The sequence below is a fragment of the Haemorhous mexicanus genome, chromosome 2, assembly GCF_027477595.1.
Source record: "Haemorhous mexicanus isolate bHaeMex1 chromosome 2, bHaeMex1.pri, whole genome shotgun sequence".
Lineage (NCBI taxonomy): Eukaryota > Metazoa > Chordata > Aves > Passeriformes > Fringillidae > Haemorhous > Haemorhous mexicanus.
Window position 1 is genome coordinate 7,916,342 of NC_082342.1, and position 21,763 is coordinate 7,938,104.

At 38.4% G+C, this 21,763-nt stretch overlaps 1 protein-coding gene across 2 annotated transcripts in view; it reads left to right on the forward strand.

The window, feature by feature from the left end:
* Positions 1-10,100, forward strand: part of GBE1 (1,4-alpha-glucan branching enzyme 1) — a 133,434-nt gene extending 123,334 nt beyond the window's left edge. Inside the window, exons 16-17 of one of the 2 annotated variants that reach the window (XM_059872662.1) lie at positions 470-517; positions 8,364-10,100. In XM_059872662.1, the coding sequence (XP_059728645.1) occupies positions 470-517; positions 8,364-8,420 (105 nt within the window). In that variant the 3' untranslated portion in view covers positions 8,421-10,100. The remainder of the gene's footprint in view (positions 1-469; positions 518-8,363) is intronic. The other variant, XM_059872672.1, reaches the window with a different exon arrangement.
* Positions 10,101-21,763: the final 11,663 nt, after the last annotated feature.

Sequence of the window (21,763 nt, forward strand, 5' to 3'; positions counted from 1 at the left end):
GGTTTTTTTATGTATCTGCATGTAATAGTGCCTTCATAGTGTGGGTAAGTATTTGTGCTAATTTGAAATGAAAGGTCTGAGGTTTCATTCCTGAAGGTTATGTAGCAAATTATTGCTTCCAGAGTTCTTGCTTCGTGTGCCCAATTCAAATACATTGCCTGGGTGATTGGAGAGCATCTTAATTATCTATCACTAACTTAACTTTTGCAAGCCAATTAACTGTGATGTGGAATGTGTATTTCACATGTAGTCCATTAGATGGTGAGTGCAAGCCTTCCAAGCCAGAAACAAACGTGGCAGAATGTGAAGCTGTGGTTTGCTAGGAGTATGTGGAAGATAAGGCATGTGGCAAACTCAGCAGCAAATGCACTTTTGTACCATAAGCTGTGGCATGGCAACGGCACCTCTAGGTTAGAGAGAAACCCATGTAAACCCGTTCTCTTGTGTCCTTCTGCCACCCAATTCACAGAGCAGCTCCAGCCAACCCCCCAGAGGATGCCACTTGCACCAAATAAAGGTAAAGTACCAGTGAAAGGACACCATGTAAACGTGATCGAGGAAAAACATCTGGAAAACCTAAATTCAGCGAATAGGTCTTCATGTAAGAATTAAGAAAAGTTACAGTAAATACCTCCAGCTGCTATTTTGCAGTAAAACAAAGATGTTTTATTTCAAATAGCAGTTTATGTCCAGGTTATTGGGTAATTTTTTTCTGCTTAGGAGTTTCTTTAGTTTTAATTAGTTTCTAAAATCCAGCTCAGAAGTCTTCCCACCAGATTTCTTTTCAAATAATGTATGATACTACCTCAAACTCAGGAAAGTTCTTTTCCTGTTGTTTAATAATTATTCCTGTTTAATAATAATTCATAATGCATGAGACTCGAGTTTCTTGTTTAAAAAATTTTAGTTTCTTCTCCACTAAAAACTTTGAAGAAGTAATTTTTTTAATAAAAGGTGTACCTTCTTTAAGTTGTGTGGGTAAACATTGTCAGTAAAACATGCCCAGAGGGTTGACAAAATGAAATCACATGCAATAATTCTGCTTCTCAAGTCAGGCTTTAATAGCACACAAATGTGTTACAAAAATAGAAGATTAAATGTGACATGATTCGTTCTAAAATATCACCTAATAAAAGAAGTATTCAAGGTGTCATATCAAAATGAGAAGAAGGGAGATATGAAATTCATGGAGCAAAGAATCCTGGAAGAAGACGAAGCTTTGTAAGCACTGTTGAGCATTTCACTGTACAATTTTCAGACTTGTTTAGTAAAGCTCTTAGAGGGCCAGAATTCAAAATCATCAGACACACCTTGAAAACTCCATGGAAAATGCACAGAAATGCCCTTTGTAATATGACTTATTGAAATAACTGTACTATTTTTTCCATTTCACTGCATTTTCTTTAATGGATTGTTAACAAATATATGAAACGTACATAACATTCCCGGCAATCAAACTTTGTAATAACAGGCTGTAAACCATTTTGTCACTGTAAGAATAGATTATTTTTACCCCTTTATCTTCATTTCTATTTACACCTCTACTCTGGTATTCTCATACTAGTCTTTTTGGAGGTATGTTGGTGTGCTTTTTTGATAAACCTTTAGTCTTGCTTATGTCTCATCATCTCTGTGCAAGTTGTAAATTAAGTGCTGCACACACATTTCAACCCCTGTCAGATCTTAGTGCCCCTTTTTTGGATTAATTCATTTGCTGGTACCTAAATTGGCTTTTGTGGTTGGATATGAAACTTAGACTTGGGGCAGGGGGAAGAAAAAGTGTAATTTTTTTTAATAGTGCATCACTTAAAATATCTTGTTGGTCTTTTCTAAGATATCCAACTCAATTCAATTTTGCTGTAGGAAAGAACTAGCTATCAATAAGTGTCTTAGTAAATCTTTTGTACCATGACAAAAGTTTGATTTATATGAAAATGGAGGGCTTATACTTTCCTGCTTCATGCCCCAACAGTATCTGAGTAATAAAGAGGCAAAGTAGAATATTGCAGAGGATGTTCTGTCATTGGAAAAGTAGTATATGATTTGTTGTGAAATATAATTGCTTAACATATTTTGACTTTTATAGATTTTCTGTAGTTCATTCCAATTAGTTAAAAAAATAAATAGATGTCAGAGAATTCCTTTCCCCATGTCCCCAGAGCTGTCTTTTCTGTCTATTTTTGGCATTTAGTGATAAAATATTTCCACATTAAATTAAGGTGAAATTATATAGTTTATTTTAAGAATATCCTTATTACAGGCTTGAGTTTTTAACCTTGACCTTAATGTATATTATTCAGTGTCAAAGTGCAACTTCCTGTTTCTTAAGTCTGTGGACAAATTAAAATACTTCCATAGATAGAAATGATCTAAAGGCATTTAGTGACCTTAGCTTTGAAAATACTCATTCAAATAACATTCATTATAAGGATTTATGCATTGAATTTTAAGGGACTGATGCAATCTTTAACTGTTTTCTCCCCTGATATGCAGATATACAGATTACATGAAAGAATATTTGTAGTTAGAAACTTAACTGTTCAAACTAGGTGAATCAATCAGAATTTAATGCCACAAAGGTCTTTTTGATTTTTAAATCTTGATGATTAAGACTTCTAAATTCATTTGTTCATCTTCATTGATTGTTTGACTTCTTAAAATCACCAGCAAATGTAATGTGAAGTTACTCTGTTATTAATTTTGTTTCATCCTATCTTTGTCTTCAGAGTACTTGTTTTTCAGGGGTTTTTGCTGTCTTAAAGTACTTTTTCTCATCCTGAAAACAAAGTGCAGAAGAGAATAGAGAAAGAGAATAGAGAAGAAATTTTGAGACACACCCTGTGCAGTTTATGGACTTCTTTTGCATAAAAAAAGCAAGACAATCTAGGAAATTATTTTCTGCATATTCATGCTGTATAGCTGTAAATTGAAAAACAAATTGGAAGGCAGAACTTCACATTATTTTAAGCACACCTACTTTGTCATGTGCAAAATCTACCAAAATGAAAACCAAAATGTGTGAGATTTTGTATAATAAATTATAGTCTGAAAGGAAGAGCTATAATCTATTTTATTATTTGATGGTTAATTATATTCTCAGAATAGTGTCCGTGTGTGAAAATTAGTGGTGGTATGGGGACAGGAGATTGTCTAAAGTCCTCATTTTAATTAAAAGTTTGGGACAATGTTGGCACAGGCTCTTGTGACATTGCCTTCTGCATCTACCAGCTGCAATATGTGCTACTGAGTATTTTTCTGCAGTGCCTGATCTAGCTCTGAGTTCTAGTAATTCTCCCATCTGTTGCAAAATGACCTTGAAATTATTTTTAGGTCTTGGTGTTTTCCAATCCTGAAAGTCAGAGGAAGAGTAGTTCATTGCAGTTCCAGCCAATTTTGGTTGTGCTTGCACCTGTTACTGAATTAGTCTGACAGATCTGAAAGCAACAGTTGTCAATTGTAGAACCTCTTGCTTGTGGCTTTTTAGATACATTTGGAGATTGCTGTGTATTTTAGTCCTCTCCTGAAATATGTAAGGTGATATTTTTTGCCTATAGCTGCTGCTCTTCACAGGTGTTTCCTACATCTGGTATTCCTGTATTCTTCTTACTCTTTAAATATCTTTTTTCCCTAGAACTTTTCCAGATATTCACAGAAAAAAAAATAAAGGAGTAAGAATGTGGCTGAATACATTTTACAATCCTGGCCAGTAGTAGTACCAGTTGTTTTTGTCCTGCTTGTGAGATAGCCAGCATGAATAGGCTGTGAACTTGATGGATAGTTGGTGGGAAAGAGGTTGATTTTTTTTTTTTTTTTTCTCTCTTGACTAGAGATACTGTTTTAGTGCCAGAAGCCTTGATCTGTGTGGGACTTGCCTGGTTTCAGACAGTGTAGCTGCCTCATATGGACATGCAGTATAAAAAGGTCAAAAGTGCCAACAAAATCCCATTTTGCATTTGCCTTATGAACAAGATCCCCCACCATCCTCTCTGCTAGCACATCTGCTGGTGAAGTAACAGCAGTTACCCCATTCCTGCCAAACTAAGAATAAAAAGTCTTTCAGTGATATTTTATGAGTAAGCTTTTGAAAGTTAACTTTGTCAAAAACTGTCTTTGCAGCTGAGTCATCCTGTCTCAGACAGACTGGATGCTTTCCAATCCCCATGTTACACTCTTCTGTCAGAAAAGGCCTCATGAACCTTCCTGTGTGTGTTTTTAGGTGTCTTCTTGGCTTCCTAAAATAGTGGAGTTGGTGTGAACCATAGAGGGCTCGAGGTTTGGCATAGAGAGCAGAGGGACAATTCACTGAGATCCTGAGTGACCTTCTCTGACCTCAGAGCTCACCCTGCTTTCAGCAGGGAGTTTGGGTCTCCTGAGTCTCTTCCCAACATGGGTGAGCCAGGAGGGGAGGAAGTGGCTGGAAAGGGTGTCAGGGTGAGCAGAGAGCTTGAAATAGAAGAGAGACTCTGAGGGTGATTTGATTGATGACAGTCAAGATGTGGGTAAGCTATGAATGAATTCTCTTTAGTGTTCTGTTCTTTGGGTTTTCACTTCTGTCCATATTCATCAAGTGAGCCTTGGGAAATGGTGAAGGAGGCATGAATGGGATAAAAATTGTGATCAGACAAAGCAGGTTAAAAGAACAGAGATCAGTAGAACTGAAGCTGGTAATTGAAAGTGTATAATTCAGCAGCAGTACATGAAAGAATAAACTTCTGAGATACTCTTCCTAGGGTATGGTAAAAGTAAAAAAATTACATACCTCTTATAATATTTTTTGCTGAAGAATACCTAGGTTTCCTGTAATGGTTTTAATCAGGAACCCTCTATGTCCTTTTAGTAAACTTGTCTATTTATAGATAGGTGTATATGTATCTCAGGCTGTATACTGTATATATAAAATGAAGAAGAGGGGAAGGTGATTCTGCAAATCTGCTGATAAGGAAAAAAAACGAAGGCAAGTCCTTTGACGAAGGGAAGACTCAAAACTTTGATGGATAATAATATGAACAATACAGGAGTATTCAGTGCCTTTTTTTTTTTTTTTTTTTTTTTTTTTTTCTCAGACTCCAAGGGCAAACTCTGCTTTCAGACCCTTTTTATGTGATAGTGCTCTACTGAAAATAAAGTAGCAGAGCAGTAGGTTAAAAAGAGGCTGTACATAAGTGGGATACACCCAGAGGCTTGGATGATTTCAGTGATGTGATTGCAAGACTGGTGATTATTATCAAAGAAAAATCAGAGTGGTCAGGGGAAATTTCTGACAGCTGAACCAAGGATGAAAAGCAAGGCTGAGGGGTCTGTAGGGCAATTCCTCCAGAAGACAAGAACCACTTTCTCTTGCAATCTGTGCCCAAGCAAGTGGGTTACATGAGGTGAGTCAGTCAGAAAGCCAGCCTGGATTTAGCAAAGTCAGAGCATGCATGGTCAGCCTGATTGCTTTCTTGATTAAATGACTCAAGCTGTGTGCACAAGGTTGCTCCAGTCAGTTCAGTAAGACTTTCAGCCTTGTCTCCTGCAGCATTTCTGCCTAGAAACTGAAGAGCTACAGGGAAGATAAGATTGTTAGGTGGGTTAAAAACTGGCTTGGCCACTGCTTTTTGAGCAATCAGAGGCTCTGTGTGCAGCTCTTGACTGGTATCAAGGAGAGAGTATTAGGAATTGTGAGGGAGCTGATCCTGTTTGGAGTCTGGTGCAGTGACCAGCATGATGGGACAGAGCACAGTTGTAGATAACACTGAATTGGTGTGTATCATTGATCAACTGAATTTTCAAGGTCCAATCCAGACACATATAGAGCTAAGGATTATCCATACATTTATACATTTGAAAGTGTCTGGACTCAAACATACAATGAAATGCTTGTATTTCAGCTTATCCTATCAGCAATGGATTCCTGACCTTTTTATTAGTGTCACTTAATGGCAAATTGAAGCATATGCTTGAAGCACAGTGCACGGGTGCACTGGCTTGAAGCAGTCAGTACACTTAGGAAAAATATAGAGAAAATAAATGTAAGTTAAGGGGGATATGTTGCTATAAGAGTGGTGATTCAGGTGAGAGGTGCTGAAAGAAAAGGAATAATACTGGAGTGAAAAGACTGAGGAAGTTTTTTGGTTCAGGCTGTCAGAAGGAGGAGTGGAGGTGAGAAATCTGGGCTGAAAACCCTGCTGGGATCCTGGGCAGATAATCTTCCAGTTTTTGGTTTATCTCAGGAAAGACAAGCGATCTTTCCAGCCTCACTGGTCACATTTTTCTTCCTTGGTCCCTCACACAATGTTCTGAGTTCTGTCTATTTAAACAAGTAATGAAGCCAGAGGACATAGAATGTGGTATATTCTGGAAATATTGTTGGGCTGGGGGGAAAAGAAATAATAATAATACTACTCTAAATACCTATAATACCGATATATTTGTAAGGAGTAGTATCTAATAGTTGTGTCGTATTTTTTCCTTCCAAAATAATTTTACACCAGTGGAATGAAAAATTAATATTTTTATTTGTAATTAATCATATGCTTAATCAATAATTTATATTTTTGCATTGTTCATGCCTTAATTATTGCTTTTTGTAGCAAATAGCCTCAGAGGTGGTTACATGACCAATTAAATAAGATTAGGAGATAGAGCCATATGTGGCTTTTCTATGATTAAGCAAGAAGCCCACCAAGATAAAAAACTCTAAAAAGTGTGTTTAATTTCCCTAGGTAAGGAAAAAACAAGTGACTAAAGTAATAAGCTGGCAGATACAGCTCTTCATGGCAAATGGAAAACATATCTGTCATTAGTTTAAATACAATCATCTGTGCAAGTTCTGAAATCCTGCTTAAACCAGTTTTAAAATTCTGCTTGTCTATGAAGTGGTTGGAGTTGGATGATCTCAGATTCTCAGCTGATGTAAATTGACTTTAAAGGAATTGGGCTAATTTACTTCTCCTAGGATCTGCCACATTATTGACCACAATATAATTGAGAATTGCTGTGTCCTGCATTAACATTAATTTTTTTTTCCCATAACTGAAATAACATTTTACAAATTCTTTCTTAGAAAACTTATTTCTCTTGTTCCTTCTCCCTTCTCACTTCATCATCCAAACCCAGAGTCCTGAATTTCTCAGTACACAACTTCAGAATCTCTCCTTTATCTGTATGTTTTGAGGTAGTTGACTTCATTAAGTATTTCCTCTCCTGCACCGGTTTATAGAAGCTATTTATCACTGAAACCTTAGGGGAAATCATTATGTTCGCTGCCTTTCAAGAAGCATTGGACACTGCTCTGTCTGATTCAATGAAGATCAGCTGTTCTTTTCCTTTTTTTCTCCTTTTCCTAAAGCTCTTTGCTTTATTGCTTTATTCTGTTCTGAAAACAATGAAAGCCTTTCGTGCCATCAGGCTCTCGTTAGCAGATAACGCAGTTGAAATTGCAGAATATTAGACATTCCACAGGGATGAAGGGTAGGCTAAAAGAGGACATTGTCAGAATGAAACCAATAATCTTCAATCTTGTGTTACCTTTTATAATTGCATTTTTATTGACTTGTTCAGAAAACACATTCATAGACCTGACAATTGATGGAGTACCGTGTATCAAGGTAATTGGTAGATACCACATATCATTCTTGTTTTCTGATTGTGACTCTGCTCAGCGTGGAAGGAGTGTCATGTAAAATACATTACCATGAGTTCTTTTGTGATCTATGAGGTTTTTTTTTGATTATATGTGTTTGGGTATTTTTGTGGTATTCAGGGGGAAAAAAAGGGAAGAAAAGTGCAATCATTTAAATAATTAATTTTGATTCTGTCCACTTTTGAGATGGAGTTTTATTGCTCAGCCACTGACATTCCCTAGTAGGTGCCAAGAGTGTGAAGAGTATGCTGCTGTGTCATATTGCTGGTATTTACCTGTATGAAATGACATCACAGGCCTTGGGGCAACTTTAAATCACAGTGAAAGAGGGTTGCAAAACTTTGTCACATATCACTGACCGACCAGTCTGTTGATCTGGATGTTCTCAGGTTTTTGAAACTGGTCATTGTAAGTCATATGAGGCCCTCTCCTGGTAGTCACCTAAAATATAATACAATAAGCTGTTAAAAGAAAAATAGGGAAGAGATTGTAATTAGGATGCCTTTAAAATTTTTATCTTGTGTAATTCCAATGCTAGAGACTAAGCAGTCAATAATCATTCTTTAAATATTCTATATATGATATATATAAAATATTTATCCCACAACAGTGCCAAAATGACAGATTTTTACCAGTTAAAATATGGGTTTTTTTTTCCATATGCTGTTTTTTAGAAGTTGTGTCCTGTTAGGTTTCTGGGTTTGCCAGCTGTTGATGTTCTTGTCATGTTTTTCCCTAGGTGTACATTCCAAGCAGAGTTGCTCTGGTGCTTCACACCACGGACATCCCAAAGTGAAGTTGTCTGTAACCACCACAGAAGAAGCAAGTCACAAAGAAGTGCTGATACACTGTACCAGTACTAAGTATAACAAAACTTGCTCTGAGGAGGCTTTCTGAGGCTGAGTATAGTAATATTAGGTGTTTAAAATGTAAGATTAATATTCACATGTAATTGTAGAGCTCTTGACTTGCTAGACCCTCTTTTGAGGAAGCTTTACAAAGAAGCAGAAAGGAAAAGGTTGGGTTTGTAGTTCTAGTAGTACAAAATTACACTTAAGGTGTTGCAAAGCAGCAGGTATTCTCAATTAAATTGTTGTTTACAGAATATTATCAGGAATGATAAGAGTGTTCCTGCTCTAAAGTTTGTAATTTCTTATAATCCTCATTTTGATAGTGAATTCAAATATTCATTATGTATTAATGCTTCTTACTAAAAGTAAGTAGTTTGCTTAAATGAAACAGAAGTTTTTGGCTAAAAGGCAGCCTTAACGGTTTGTGGGACCTAATTTGAGGCTCCTCTTCTTCAATGAAGTCTAACATGGAATTAGAAATGCTTATCCAAATGGATGAGAAGGTCCTCTGAGAGTCTTGTACTTTACCATGTTTTATTTAATTACAAATGCACAAAAATGCTGGGCAGCAAAACGAGCAGGCCGATTGAGTGGGGGCCTGCTGATGCTATTGTGTGTGCTGGTTATCTGCTCCCACCCAAATCGCTTAGTCTGAGCATCTCACCTGCTAGAGATGGACAAAAATGACACAACTGTTTTATTTAGATCACTAAAATGTTCAGTGAGAAGCATGCTTTGGTCTTAATGCAACAATACCACACTGGAAGAGGTACTGCAAGTGTAGTTCTTCCCACTGCATATATTTCACTAACATCAGGACCTTGCAATACTGATTTCACTACTTCTAGAAGCTGCCTTTCAGCTTGGAACATGATGATGTTCTTGCACTTTTATAACTTTTGAAACATTGCTTCTTGTGAAGAAGCAGTCTCAAAATTCAGTGATCAAATTAAGGTGGTTCTTTTTGATTAAAATTAAGATAGTTAATTATTGGAGTGCTGCTAAGATAATTCAAGTGAGTTTACTCACAAGCTCTACAACTTTTTTGTAAAGAGTAAGATTTTGTATATTTGAAAATGTATTGCAGAGTATTCTGGAAAATTAATACCAAATTAACGAGACATGCTTTATTTTGTTCCATTTATTTAAAAACATATTTGAATTGGTTCTGAAATGAATGTCTTTTGTACCAATCTGAATTTTCTAACTTTTAAAGTAGCCAAAGAGGAAGATGTCCGTGACCATTTCCAAGTCATAATTTTACCCAGTTTCCTTTGTGAACTATTGTGTAAACTACTGAATAGTTGGTGCCAACACTGACAATCTATTCACAGTTCTTGGAATGCTTACTTGTGGCTTACTTCTTAAGCAAAATAAGGGATGGAATAATGCAGCATGATGGAAAACAGTCTTTTGCAGAGTTCACACTGAAAGGGCTTTGTGAACATCCCCAGTCTGATATGTTCTGTGTGGCAGAGAATGTTATATTGCAGTTGAGTACCATAGGATCATGCTTCATTTTCCTCTACACCAGTTTGATCATTGTTTGGTTGTGGGCTAATAAAAGCATTCCTGTTACGCTATGACTTTAAATAAAATATACTGAACTGTTTTAGCAACTGGAACTGATTATCTTTTTTTTTTCCCCCAGATTGTTTTCCTTGTAGTGAAATAACGAGCAACTTCTAATACATGTTATATTTACACTGTATTGATCTAATATGTTTTATAGGGTGGGTTTTATTTTTTTTTAATTTTATTTTACTGGCACAAGTTTCAGGTTTCAAAGTGTAATGGCAAGCGTCTCTGTCAAACCTTTTTTCAAGAGAAGGAATAAATGTATGATGTGAAGTATAAACTGTAAAATCACATGCAAAATAAACTCTGAGGAGGAGAAAACAAATGCATATATGGTTTCATTCCTTGCATTGTAAAATGATTTTACAGCAGTCTTAACACTGAAAGATTTAGATTTTGCTCCATCCTAAAATCAGGGACTTGTCTTGGTCAGCAGCATTCTTAATGAGATTGGTAGAATATTTGACCTATGCATATTTTCTTTAACATAGATTAATAAAAGTGAACGGCAAAATTTGCAAGGTGAACACAGAAAGCATAATAATTAGGGCTTTTTGGAGCCCACCTCTGCATTTAAATGGTGAGTGTGCTACTGCCTGTCTTTTAAGACTGGGAAATTTTCCCTTTCAACACCCATGGAAAGCCAATTTTTTCCTCCTGCTCCTTGAATATTGATGGATTATGAAAAGAAGTTCAACTTTCACCTTCCTTCTAGTGACACTCTGCAACCAAGGCCCCTCCTTAGAGTCATGTACTGAGGTTGTCACCATGCCTGGTTGAAGCCTGGCACATGCTGGGAAGCAGGTGAGCTCCAGAGCTTTTTTGCCTGGCCACACCTCAAATCAGCACTCCTCAGCTCCATCAGTAAACAAAGTTGTCTGTGGTGATATATCCCAGGGCACAAAGCTTTCCACAGATATTCAGACACAGTGAAGGATAAACTCTTTAAAGATAACCTCCTAGTGTACAGGACTGATAAGGATTTTTATTTCAAGGTTTGGAAATGCAGACTTCCCTGTCACCTGGGAATTCTTGCTATCCCTGGCCTCAGAAGTTGTTTCTCCACAGTTTCTCTAACATATCATGAAAACTCAAGCCCACCTTCACCTGCCAGTTTATCTAAAGAATCAGGCTGACCTTCCCTCTGTCTTGCACTGTGTGTGTGAAGGGTTCTTTGCACTTAATTCAAGTTACTCTGCAGACCAGCTGGTTATTGTGATAACAGGCAGGCATCCACTACACTGGTGTGTTCTATGATATGAGCAGTGAGTTTTAATTTCCCCACTGTTTTCTCCTCCTCCCACAATGCAAGCTTTACTATCCTGAGGTTTTTTTTTGGGTTTTTTTTTTTTTAAGATGAAGAATGGAGCCATTATTTAAAATTGGTGAGTACTTCTGGAAAACAAACTTAATTGGAAAAAACTCTTCAAGCTGTCTGGGTTTTTTTCACATGAAGTTTTTCTTGCTCATTCTACTCAATTTAGTAAAGACTTTTTTAACCATGTTCTCTAAGACAGGAATGTGGTGCTGGTAATACTCTGCCAAAGGGAAAGCAGCTGTGTGAACAGTAAGATACCAGATAAGCAATTGTGTGGTGCTTACAGATTCTGCAAGGTGATATTTTTGTGTATTATTCTGTCAGTCACCATTCTGTTTTCAAATGATGTTTTAAGCATCTTGAAGTAGTTTTATCTTCCCCATTTTTTTCATGACATCAGGTTCTCAACAGCCTATTAATGGTTAAAGGAAGAACTTCCTGTGTATTTGAATCTCATTTCTCAGAGCTTAAAAGTAACCCCGTAGTTAAGTAGTAAAGAGTGAAAATTACTGAATGAACAGCAAAAATTGTTTCCTTTGGCTTCAATAATTGTGGACATTCTCTTCAGGATACATTGAGGTGTATGGTTTGCCTGCCTTCTGCTACCTAACTTAATTTTCTAGGAATTTAAGTATTCTGCATTTAAGTATTTTATCACTGACTGATGTTTCCAAATGGGGCATATTGACGTTGTTAAACTACCTCCACAGAGGTGAAGCAGTGTTTTTCATATTTTCATGTATCTTTCCTTACCTGGGATCCCAGTTTCAGAAGAATCAGCCTGTAAGTGATAACTTTTTAACAACTAATTTGAACTGTTTTGCCAAGGAAGACTCTGCACATGTGTGTGTTTTCACACCTCAGAGTTTATGGTGCAAGTATTTTGAAGGGATTGAGGGTGTAATTTGCTGTGGTGGAGAGCTGTTCCTTATGCCAACCTTACTTTTTAATTCTGTTTGGTTTCCCAGATTATCTAGAGTTGGTTTCAAATTCTTGAGGAGAGAATGAACTTTCTTTCTGAAAGTTTCATGAGCATTCAAGAAAAGAAAGGAAACCCAAAAGTTTTGGTCATGTTTGCCTTTATGTAAGGAGATTTTTTTTTTTTTTTTTCTTCATGGAATGTTTCCTTTAAGTAGGCTTTTTCAGTTTTTTATTTATATGAAAGTAAACTGCAATAATAGTGATGGGCTGACATATGACAGCTCTTCTTAAAAATAATTATATAAGTTGTTGGGTAAAAATAACTCCAGTTGAACACATTAAAAATATTGTGCTTATGGAAAGGTAGAAACAAAAGCTAATGATGATTCATTAGATGAGACAAATTATATTTTTCATGCATATGAGTACAATATGTACCCTGTAAATATAAATAAGTCTTGGCTATTCATGGTAAATTAAAGCCTAAAATACATTAGGACAAAACGTAAAAATTTGTAGGAAATCAGGACAAAACGTAAAAATTGACGAAATCAGTCTGAGCTGAGCTGATGGTTTTGCATATTTACAAAGCTATTTTGAACACTGAAAACAAAATCTAAGTGTTTAATTGAAATAGGTCTGAAAACTGTCTTAGAAAGTTAAGACAAAGGCAATAATTTCTCAATATTAGGAGAGTATTAAAATTGATGCAGCACTAATCATCCATGCCATTTGACTCCACGTCAAATTAACTTCAAATTTTCCATATCGTTAAAAGCTAGGAGGGAGCTTTCTCAACTTCCTTGTTTCTTCTGCCTGTGCCTCACAGATGTCAATTTAAATGTATAGAACAAGGACAGTCTGTTATTGAATATTCAATGCATTAATTCACATCATCCTCTCTTTGCTGGTGGTATGAGGTTTATGACAGAATAGGTGGAGTGCATTTAGGAAGAGAGGTGTGTCTGCAAGCACTGAAGAAGCCAAGCTGCCAGTGCTGTAATGGGTGTCGTGGTTTAATCCCAGGCAGCCAAGCCTGAGGCAGCCACTTGCCCACTGCCTCCAGAGGGATCAGGGAGAGAATCAGAAGGGTAAAAGCTGGAAAACTCGTGGGTTGAGATATAGACAGCTTAATAGGAAAAGCAAAAGCTGTGCACACAAACAGAGCAAAACAAAGCATTCATTCCCTTCTTCCCATGGCTGGGCGGGTGTTCAGCCATCTCCAGGAGATCAAGGTCCCATCGCACATAACAGCGACTTGGGAAGACAAATGGCATCACTCCAAACATCCCCCTCTTCTTCTTCCCTCCACCTTACACAGTGAGCAGGATGTCACATGGTCTGGAATATCCCTTCAGGCACTTTGGGTCACCTGTCCTGGCTGTGTCTCCTCCCAACCTCCCAGGAACCTCCAGCTGCCTCACCAGTGTGGCAGTATGAGAAAGGGAAAAAGCTTTGGCCCTTTGTAAGTCCTGCTCAGCGATAACAAAAATCATCTCTGTGTTATCAACTCTGTGCTCAGTACAAATCCAAAAGCAGCGCAGCAGGACTTGGGGGCAAGCACCCAGCTGTCCTGGGGCACTGGGTCTGGTGGGGCAGATTCATAAAATAGTGTTGATAAATCAGTGTTTTGGCTGTTGCTGAATGGTGTTTGTGCAGTGTGAAGGCTTTCTGTTTTCTACCCTGTCCTCACTCACCCCTTGCTAGGGAGTGCCTGGACATCTTCCTGCTCATGGAAAGTTGTGAATGAATTCCTATTTCTGCTTTGCTTGCACATGTACCTTTGCTCTCCCTGCTGAAGTAGTCTCACCTTCCTTCTATTCCCTCACCACCCTGGAGGAGAGGGGGCTAAGCAAGCACTTTGGGAGGGTGTTTTGTTGTTTGCTGGGATCAACCCACCACCTCCAGCAAAAACTGAGTGAGCTGTCCAACTCGGAAGGAAATTGGCTGGCAGGAGGAAAGTAGGTGAAGGCACTTGAAGTAATTTGAAAGTCATTTGAAATAAAAGGGAGGAGATATATCCCAACTTTCCTTAGCTGCCCTTTACAAAACACTGAGTGTGTATCTTGTGTTTACTTGGGTTGAAGATTGAGACAACTGAGTAAGTTAATTTTCCTTCTGTTCAGGTATCACCTGTGTGGGGGAACAGACAGTCTCTATAATCACTCCATTTCATGCTAGAAGTTCTTGGACCTGTTCTTTTGCAGTAGTAGCATATGATTATCCCTGTAGGAAAGTGTAAAAATATTTTTCTACTTCAAAATGGAAGTAAGTTCTAATGTAAAATCTTTCATAAAAGTTTATTCATTATTAAAAGGGAGGATGGGAAGCTTCTAGGGGAAGACTACCTTCTGGTTCAGTGAAGATATGGAAAATTAACTGAAACATTAAATGAAAACCTGACCTTTAAAATGCATGGAATTTTAACCATTACTTTTGCACAAAGCTCCTTTCAGCTGTTGACTGCTGCTTCTGGGTTATTTTTGTTTTCTTTGTTCATAGCAATGGTTTTAGACCAAAGGCAACACTGAGTATTTCTGTGTTCTGTAACCTGTGTTACTGCTACCTATGAATGTTTGAGGCAAACCCAGTTTTCTGTCATCAGTCAGAAGGTGAGGTTAGCCTTTCTTTGGGAGTTTCTAGGGTGTAGATAATAGGAGAGACTGAAGATGCTTCCTGGTTTTGTTAAATACCACTTAAATTCCTGACTTTGCAATGCCACTAATAACTTTAAATCTTCATGTCTTTGTCAGAAAACAGCTAGCCCTAAGCAGCACCAAAAAACCATGTCTTTAGACTGACATGAGAAAGCAAATTATTCAAGCACATCATGTCCAAAACTGAAATTAATTTTTCTATCCAGGTTTGTTTATCTGAAGGGGCCTAATGTTGATCACTTCATGAAATGGAGCAGATGAGTTCTCCATAGCATAGAGAACAGGTTTTTGTGCAAAAAAAATCCCTATTTTCCCAGAGCAAAAAATATTCCAGTATTTGAAATACAGTTTTTGGGGTTTTTTTCCATGAAAAATATTGGATTATGACAAGTGAGCATTTTCATAGGAAGAGATTTGTCAAAAAACCCTTCCAGAACAGTTCTATAAAAATACTATTCAAAATCAATGCTTCCATTACGTGTAAAGCATGGACACTCACAGCTTTAACTCTGTTTGTGTATGCAGTAGCTAAAGGGGGTTTTCATTAAATTCACTGTGTAATTTAATTTCTCTGCCATTTTTATGGGAACAAAAAAAGATTTTTAATAATCATGTAAAGTGATAGGGCTACTGAGTTGGTTTTTCATAGGCCTCCTTGGACTTCTACAACTCCAGTCACCTATGTAGCTTCTGCCTGGTGCCTTTTGGGGAGCTTGGTAGGCCAAGCTGCCAAGCTCCCCAAAAGTGGTTTGGCCAAGCTGCTGCCCTTAACATCTTTTTTCCCAGGTGGGCCAGGCTGTCCTGGTTGTGGTCCTTGCACAAATGCTGGTCATGCCAAGTGATGACCTGTACTGGGGAAGTTATTTTGTGGAAATACAACTCTAGCATGGCATAAGCTGCTGAGATCTGTAGCTTGAGCTGGAAAATTGACTCTTTGCTCTCTGAGATAGACATCTCAGTCTCCCTGCAACCTGTCAGTGGGGCTGAGTGCTGCATTCAATACTTGTGTTTGCTCTAGTTGTGCTATTACCCAGAAATAACTTTTCCTTCTGCTTTTCAATAACCTTCTCGATCTTCCAGCCCCTGGTCCTCAAGCTTATCAGACAAGTGCAATGCAATTCCTCATTCTCATAGATTAACACAGTGGACAGTTCTTTATGGCAATTAACTCCATTTTAAAAATTTCCAAGGAATTCTGTAATGCAACTAAGTGTTTAGAAACAAGCTGAAATGATTTGCCCAACTGGGTAGAGCTGGTATGAAACATGAAAGGAGCAAATGTCCTGGAGTTACGCATCTGCTGCTGCTATAGAAGCTCTCACCAGGAAACACTTGCCTTGCACTGCTTGTTACAGTGGCTGATTGTAATAGTCCCATTTGAGCTTGAGTGGTGATACACACCTTGTTATGTAAAACACTGTGCTAGGTTGTTTAAACATGAAAGGTAATTGCTGATTTCTCGCTGGCTGTAGCTCACAGGTAGACATTCCTGTGACTGATTATATACACTGACCTTTGGTATTAACAGCCTTGATGGGTTTCAAGTCATGGTATGCTTTGATGTGAAGCATAGCTTTCAACCTGTCTTGTCTGCTTTTGCTTTTTCCTGAACAGAGCTTGTCAATCTTCCTGTTTATTCTGGACAACATAAGCAGGTGGCTGGTGCTCCCTGCAGAGCCCAGCCACATCCCAGGACTCAGCCCTGTGTGCCTCTAACTGTTTTCTTTCTATTGCATCAAGCCACATGGGTCTTCTGAGCAGCCCTTGTGTCTCTATCCCTTCCTATTTTTCTGTCTCCCACCCCAGGGAGGTGGATATCTTGATGTACAGGTATTCACAAGGGTTTGGGCCCATTGAAAGATTTATTAAAGACAAATGTCTCGGGATCTTGGAGACACAGGGAAATGCAGCACAAACAAATGTGTTGGCCCATGTTTTACTTCATCCTTAAAGGTCCAGTTTCTACCTCCTAACTTCCCCAGATTTTACAGATGCTGTCACCCTGGTCTGGGGGCTCTTTCTCGGGGCTGTTCTTGACCTGAAAGGATCAGTGTCACAGTGAGGGAAGACTCGGGACAGCTCAATATGAGAGTTCAGCAAGCTTTGTTGATTGATTAGGGCATCAGACATTTATGCACAACAGGTAATAAACTCGTGCATATTCTGTAAGCTAAGCAATCTATTGGTTATACTATAGGTATCAGTTGCCCCCACTACTTCTTCATTCTTTTCGACTTACATCTCCTTTTTCTCAAGTGTCTCTCTCAGCTACATCATCTTGTTATCGTACTAGAGCTATGCTCAAGGCCACAGTGTTTTTTGCAGGTGCAGAGACTCAGATTAGCTGGGTCTGGTACTTTTCCAATTCTCAGCTATCCAGAGCATGTCTATGTGGCCTTTGTCATGTAATTAGCCCTCTACAGATCAGTAGTAGTGTTTCAAATGTTGCCTTCACAGCAGTGACTGGAACAGATGTGAGCTGCAATCAGAGGTGTGCAAATAAACCACCTTCAGCTTCTTAAATTTATTCCTCCATGTCATCTGCTGAGCAGTGCTTGTATGTTGTAGTTTGGGAGTTTTCCCCATGAGGAAAAATGGTAAGTCTGAGCAGGTCTTTGCATATATCCCAAAGTTACTTTTGTGTCCCACACATCTTCATTTTGCAAAGCTGATATGTGGCAGATGACTTGCCCAGAATTTGAGAGAATCACTCCAAAACTCACCAGGTGCAGCCTATTGCATTGAGGGCAGCAAAGCAAAGTATGAAGACATGAAGGGTTTGTGATGACACGTCACCTGCTGAGGTTGCTCTGATGCCCAGTGTATTACTGAGGGTGAGTTGATGTGAATCCTCCTGCAGCTGCTGGATTGGTACAATCAAATTCACCCTCTTCCCATCTCTTTTAGGGGAGCCAGTCATGTCCATACCAGTATGCAGGCACTGCCTGTGCTCCAGGGATTATAGGTGCAATGCCATGAACTCAGGTGACAGAATGACAGAGGCAAACAAGCACATGAAACCTCAAGTGTGCCGCACATACACAGACATTTTAGTGTTTCTAACTCCCAGTTCTTACTGGAATTGATCAGCTGCTCACCTCATCTTTCACAGTGGCTGCTGCAGGCAAAAGACACGAGGAGCCAACAGCAGGTACCTGTCTGATAATCTTCTTTCTGGGCAAGGCAGGTTTGCTTGGGGATGGAGGGCGCATGATAGAGGAATCAATGTGGAGCACAGATATATCTCTGGTAGGTGTCTGTAGTGAAGCTGTTTCTCCTGCTTTGAAATCTTCTGTTAATGTAGCTCTCTGTCACAGGAACATGAGTAATTTGGCCTTATTTTTAAGTACACTTTCTGTAATATTTTGTACCCACTTCTTTTCTGCATCTCTCAGTCGCATCATTAGCAACAGCAACCTACTGTTACACAATATTTCCACAAATTATGCTGCTTAATTAACCAAGTGATGTGTAATAATGCTATGTGACATTTTTCTAGAAGTGTTACCTAAAAGGCCTGAACCTCTTAAAGTGATAACAGGAAAGTGGTAGTTGAGTTCAGAAAGATAAATGTGCTGCAAATTGTTTGGTAGCCCTGTAAGTCTGTGTCGACAGCAGTGGCTCAGATCAGAGCAGTACTGTGCAGTTTTTAAGTTAGTCCCTGAATGGTCTTCACTTACCATGTGCTAACTCAGTTTCCAGAGCTATTTTGGGACAGAAAATGTAGATTCTTTAGAGGTGGAAATAAACAACAGCCTCTTCTCCAAAAGCACTCTGGATGTCCCTTGGTGTGTTGTTCTTAGACCTCCAATGTTTCCGTGTGCTGCATCTGTTCACTGCAAGGACTTCCCATGTGCATCTAATAAATCTTCCTGTCAGGAAGCTTCAGCATAGAAGGTAAGACTGTCTCTAATCCAGAGCATACTGCCCAAACTACATGGAATAGCAGTGTGAGGAGCTGAGCAGCCACTTTGATCTCTTCCTAAAATATTTGCTAACACAGATGTAGCATAATAGCCAGCAAGACTTTACTGTTATCAATCCCTATTCCTTGACTTAAACCCTGTTCTTTATGTAACACTGCAAACCAAATTAAAGTCATAGAAATGTTTCTGAAACTGTTTACACAGAGCTGATGTTGTGAATCTACAATTATTTTTGCAGTTATCTTAATGTAGCTGTTACAGCATAATAACAGCCTTTAGTCATTGTTTTTCTGCCTGCTATGGCAAATAATGTGCTTGTCTAATGCAACAGAAACTGCAGTCAGTAGCAAAATCTTTAATATCTAATTTACTAGACCTTATTTTGCACTTTTTCATCTGAAATGCAGATTTATAAATTGAAGCAGTGCATGTAACATTTCAGTGAACGAAATCATTACCAACAGGATGTTTGGATGGCAACTGTAATTTGGCTTGAGAGGGTTTTTTAGCTGGGACTAATTTGTCTTTGTGTGCCAGAAGATTTTTAAAAGCTAACAAGTTTTATGCTGTGTTTTTTTTTTTTTTTTTTTTTTTTTTTTTTTTTTTTTTTTTTTTTTTTTTTTTAATGTGAGAAGGGGTTTAATTTATATAGCAGCACATAGTGGAACACTTTGCTCCTCTCACTCTCTGGACACTCCCTGGTTCGTTCTTAGGCTTCTTCACCTGAGGGTTACCCTTCCCATTGGTACAGCCTTAAACTCAAAATCAGGAGCTGGTTCTCAGTCTTTGAGTTTGGTGCTTCCTAGTGCCACAAAAAATACCTGAAGGGAACCCCCAAGAAAGATGGAGAGGGACTATTAACTATTAAGCATGTAGTGCCAGAACAAGGGGGAATGGCTTCAGAATCTGGAAGCAGGTTTAGATCAGGTATCAGGAAAGAAGTTCCATGTTGCGAGAGTGGTGAGGTGCTGGGAGTGTTGCCCTGGGAGGTTGTGGCTGCCCAAGGCACAGGACAGAAGTGTCCAAGGCCAGGTCTGATGGGGCTCTGAGCAACCTGGGATAGTGGAAGTTGTCCCCTGTTCATGGCAGGGGGAATGAGATTATTTTTAAAGTCCCTTCCAACCCAAAGCATTCTATGATTCCATTATTACATTCACACAAGGGATCATGGGGGATGATTTTCATCTTCAACAGAAGCTCAGAAGTAAAAGTGATCCAGGCCCATGTGACAGATCTGCCACAAAGAGGCATATCAGGATGGTCATTCACTGCTTCCAGAGCTTCCAGTGCATTTCCCTTACTAAATTATTCCTTAATTGCACTAGTGAAAAAAGTCTACCTGTGAGCTGGATGGGATGAACACTGCCCTTGATGCTGTCACTCTCGTTCCAGTCCTCCATGAAAATTCATTCCTCAGTTTCCATAAAAATCCAGCAATAACTTTAAATTAGTTTCTCCTCCTAAGCAGAGATCACTGTCCTTCTGGGTGAATAATTGATTATATTTTTGGGTTTTATTTCAGCACCCTGATATTATACAAATCTTTATGAATCATATAAGTAGTTCTTATTTTTTGCTGCCAAGGTAAAACAATGTTCTGTAATGCTTGAAACATTTAATTTGGTCCAATCATCATTTTTGGACTTCTTGGTCTTAATGTGCTTGGGGAACTGAGCAAGGTGGACCTGAGCTCCTTGATCCTGAAGAGGGGAAAAGCCAGACCAGATCTTTGCCATGACCTTGAGTGGAAATGGCACTGAAGCACTACTTTTGCTTTTAGGAATACCTGGCCCACTGTGACTGTTCTGTCTCTCCTTTTTAAGGCTGTTTTGTCTCCATGAAAAGGACATGCGTACATTTCTGGATGTGTGTGTCCCCTGTGCATGTGCACACAAAATATATTTCTTATTCTTCTCTTTGAGTGCAAGATTGCATCAATACTTACCAGATTCCATCTGTTTTATGGTCAGGAACATCTCCTGTTTGTATGCCTGAACAAATCTAACACAAAAGTTCTGGTTTACTTAGGAAATTCCTAGACATATATGCATAACTAATAAACAATGGAAACTTTCTTAACACATCAGAAGATTGTTCTTTTACACAGATTTTGATTTTTTTTTTTAATTTTTTTTTTTTTTAGTAACAGGATTAAAAGACTGATCTTCCTCTTGTGGAATTCTGCTAATGGGCCTTTTTTATAGGCACTACATTCATTAAGGAAAATATACAGACAAGCAAGCATGCTTGTATATTTCTTTCACATTAACTATATTTATTTAAATATTAAGTGAAACTGTTGCCCTGACAACTTGCTAAAGCAGCCATAGAGTCTCTGTAATCCTGAATGCTCTTGCTAAAGTGGTTTCAGTGCTATTTGTTTCCTCAGTAGATTCTATTGAATCTTTCATTAAACTGGGTTCCCTTAAGGAAGTCAATGGCAAGGTTCTGGGTTCACAAATTCTAGGTTGGTGGGAACTATTATATTTCCTCCTTAAAGCTGTGGTTTTGTCTTTGTGACACAGAGATGCATTTACCAGGACTCTGATACCTTAGCATCAGAATTGCATGAAGTGGAAAGCAGGTTTCAAGTCTCAGTATACTGAATTTGAAGAAGTGTTTTAATATTGTAAATTTGCCCAAAAATTTTGCCTACCTCTCAGGCTGCCTATGAATTATGAAATGGAATTTGAGTTCCTGTAGTTCCTGAGATATAGATATAGGTATCTCAGCCAAATAATAATCATATAATAAGAGCTGATAATGACTGGCAAACTATTTTATCTTTTTTATTACTCTGCCTTCACCATCAGTACTTTTGCTGCCTCCCCAATCTGCTCTGCTGTGATTTACCTTGTTATTTCATTGCAAGCTCTCTCATGGAGCTC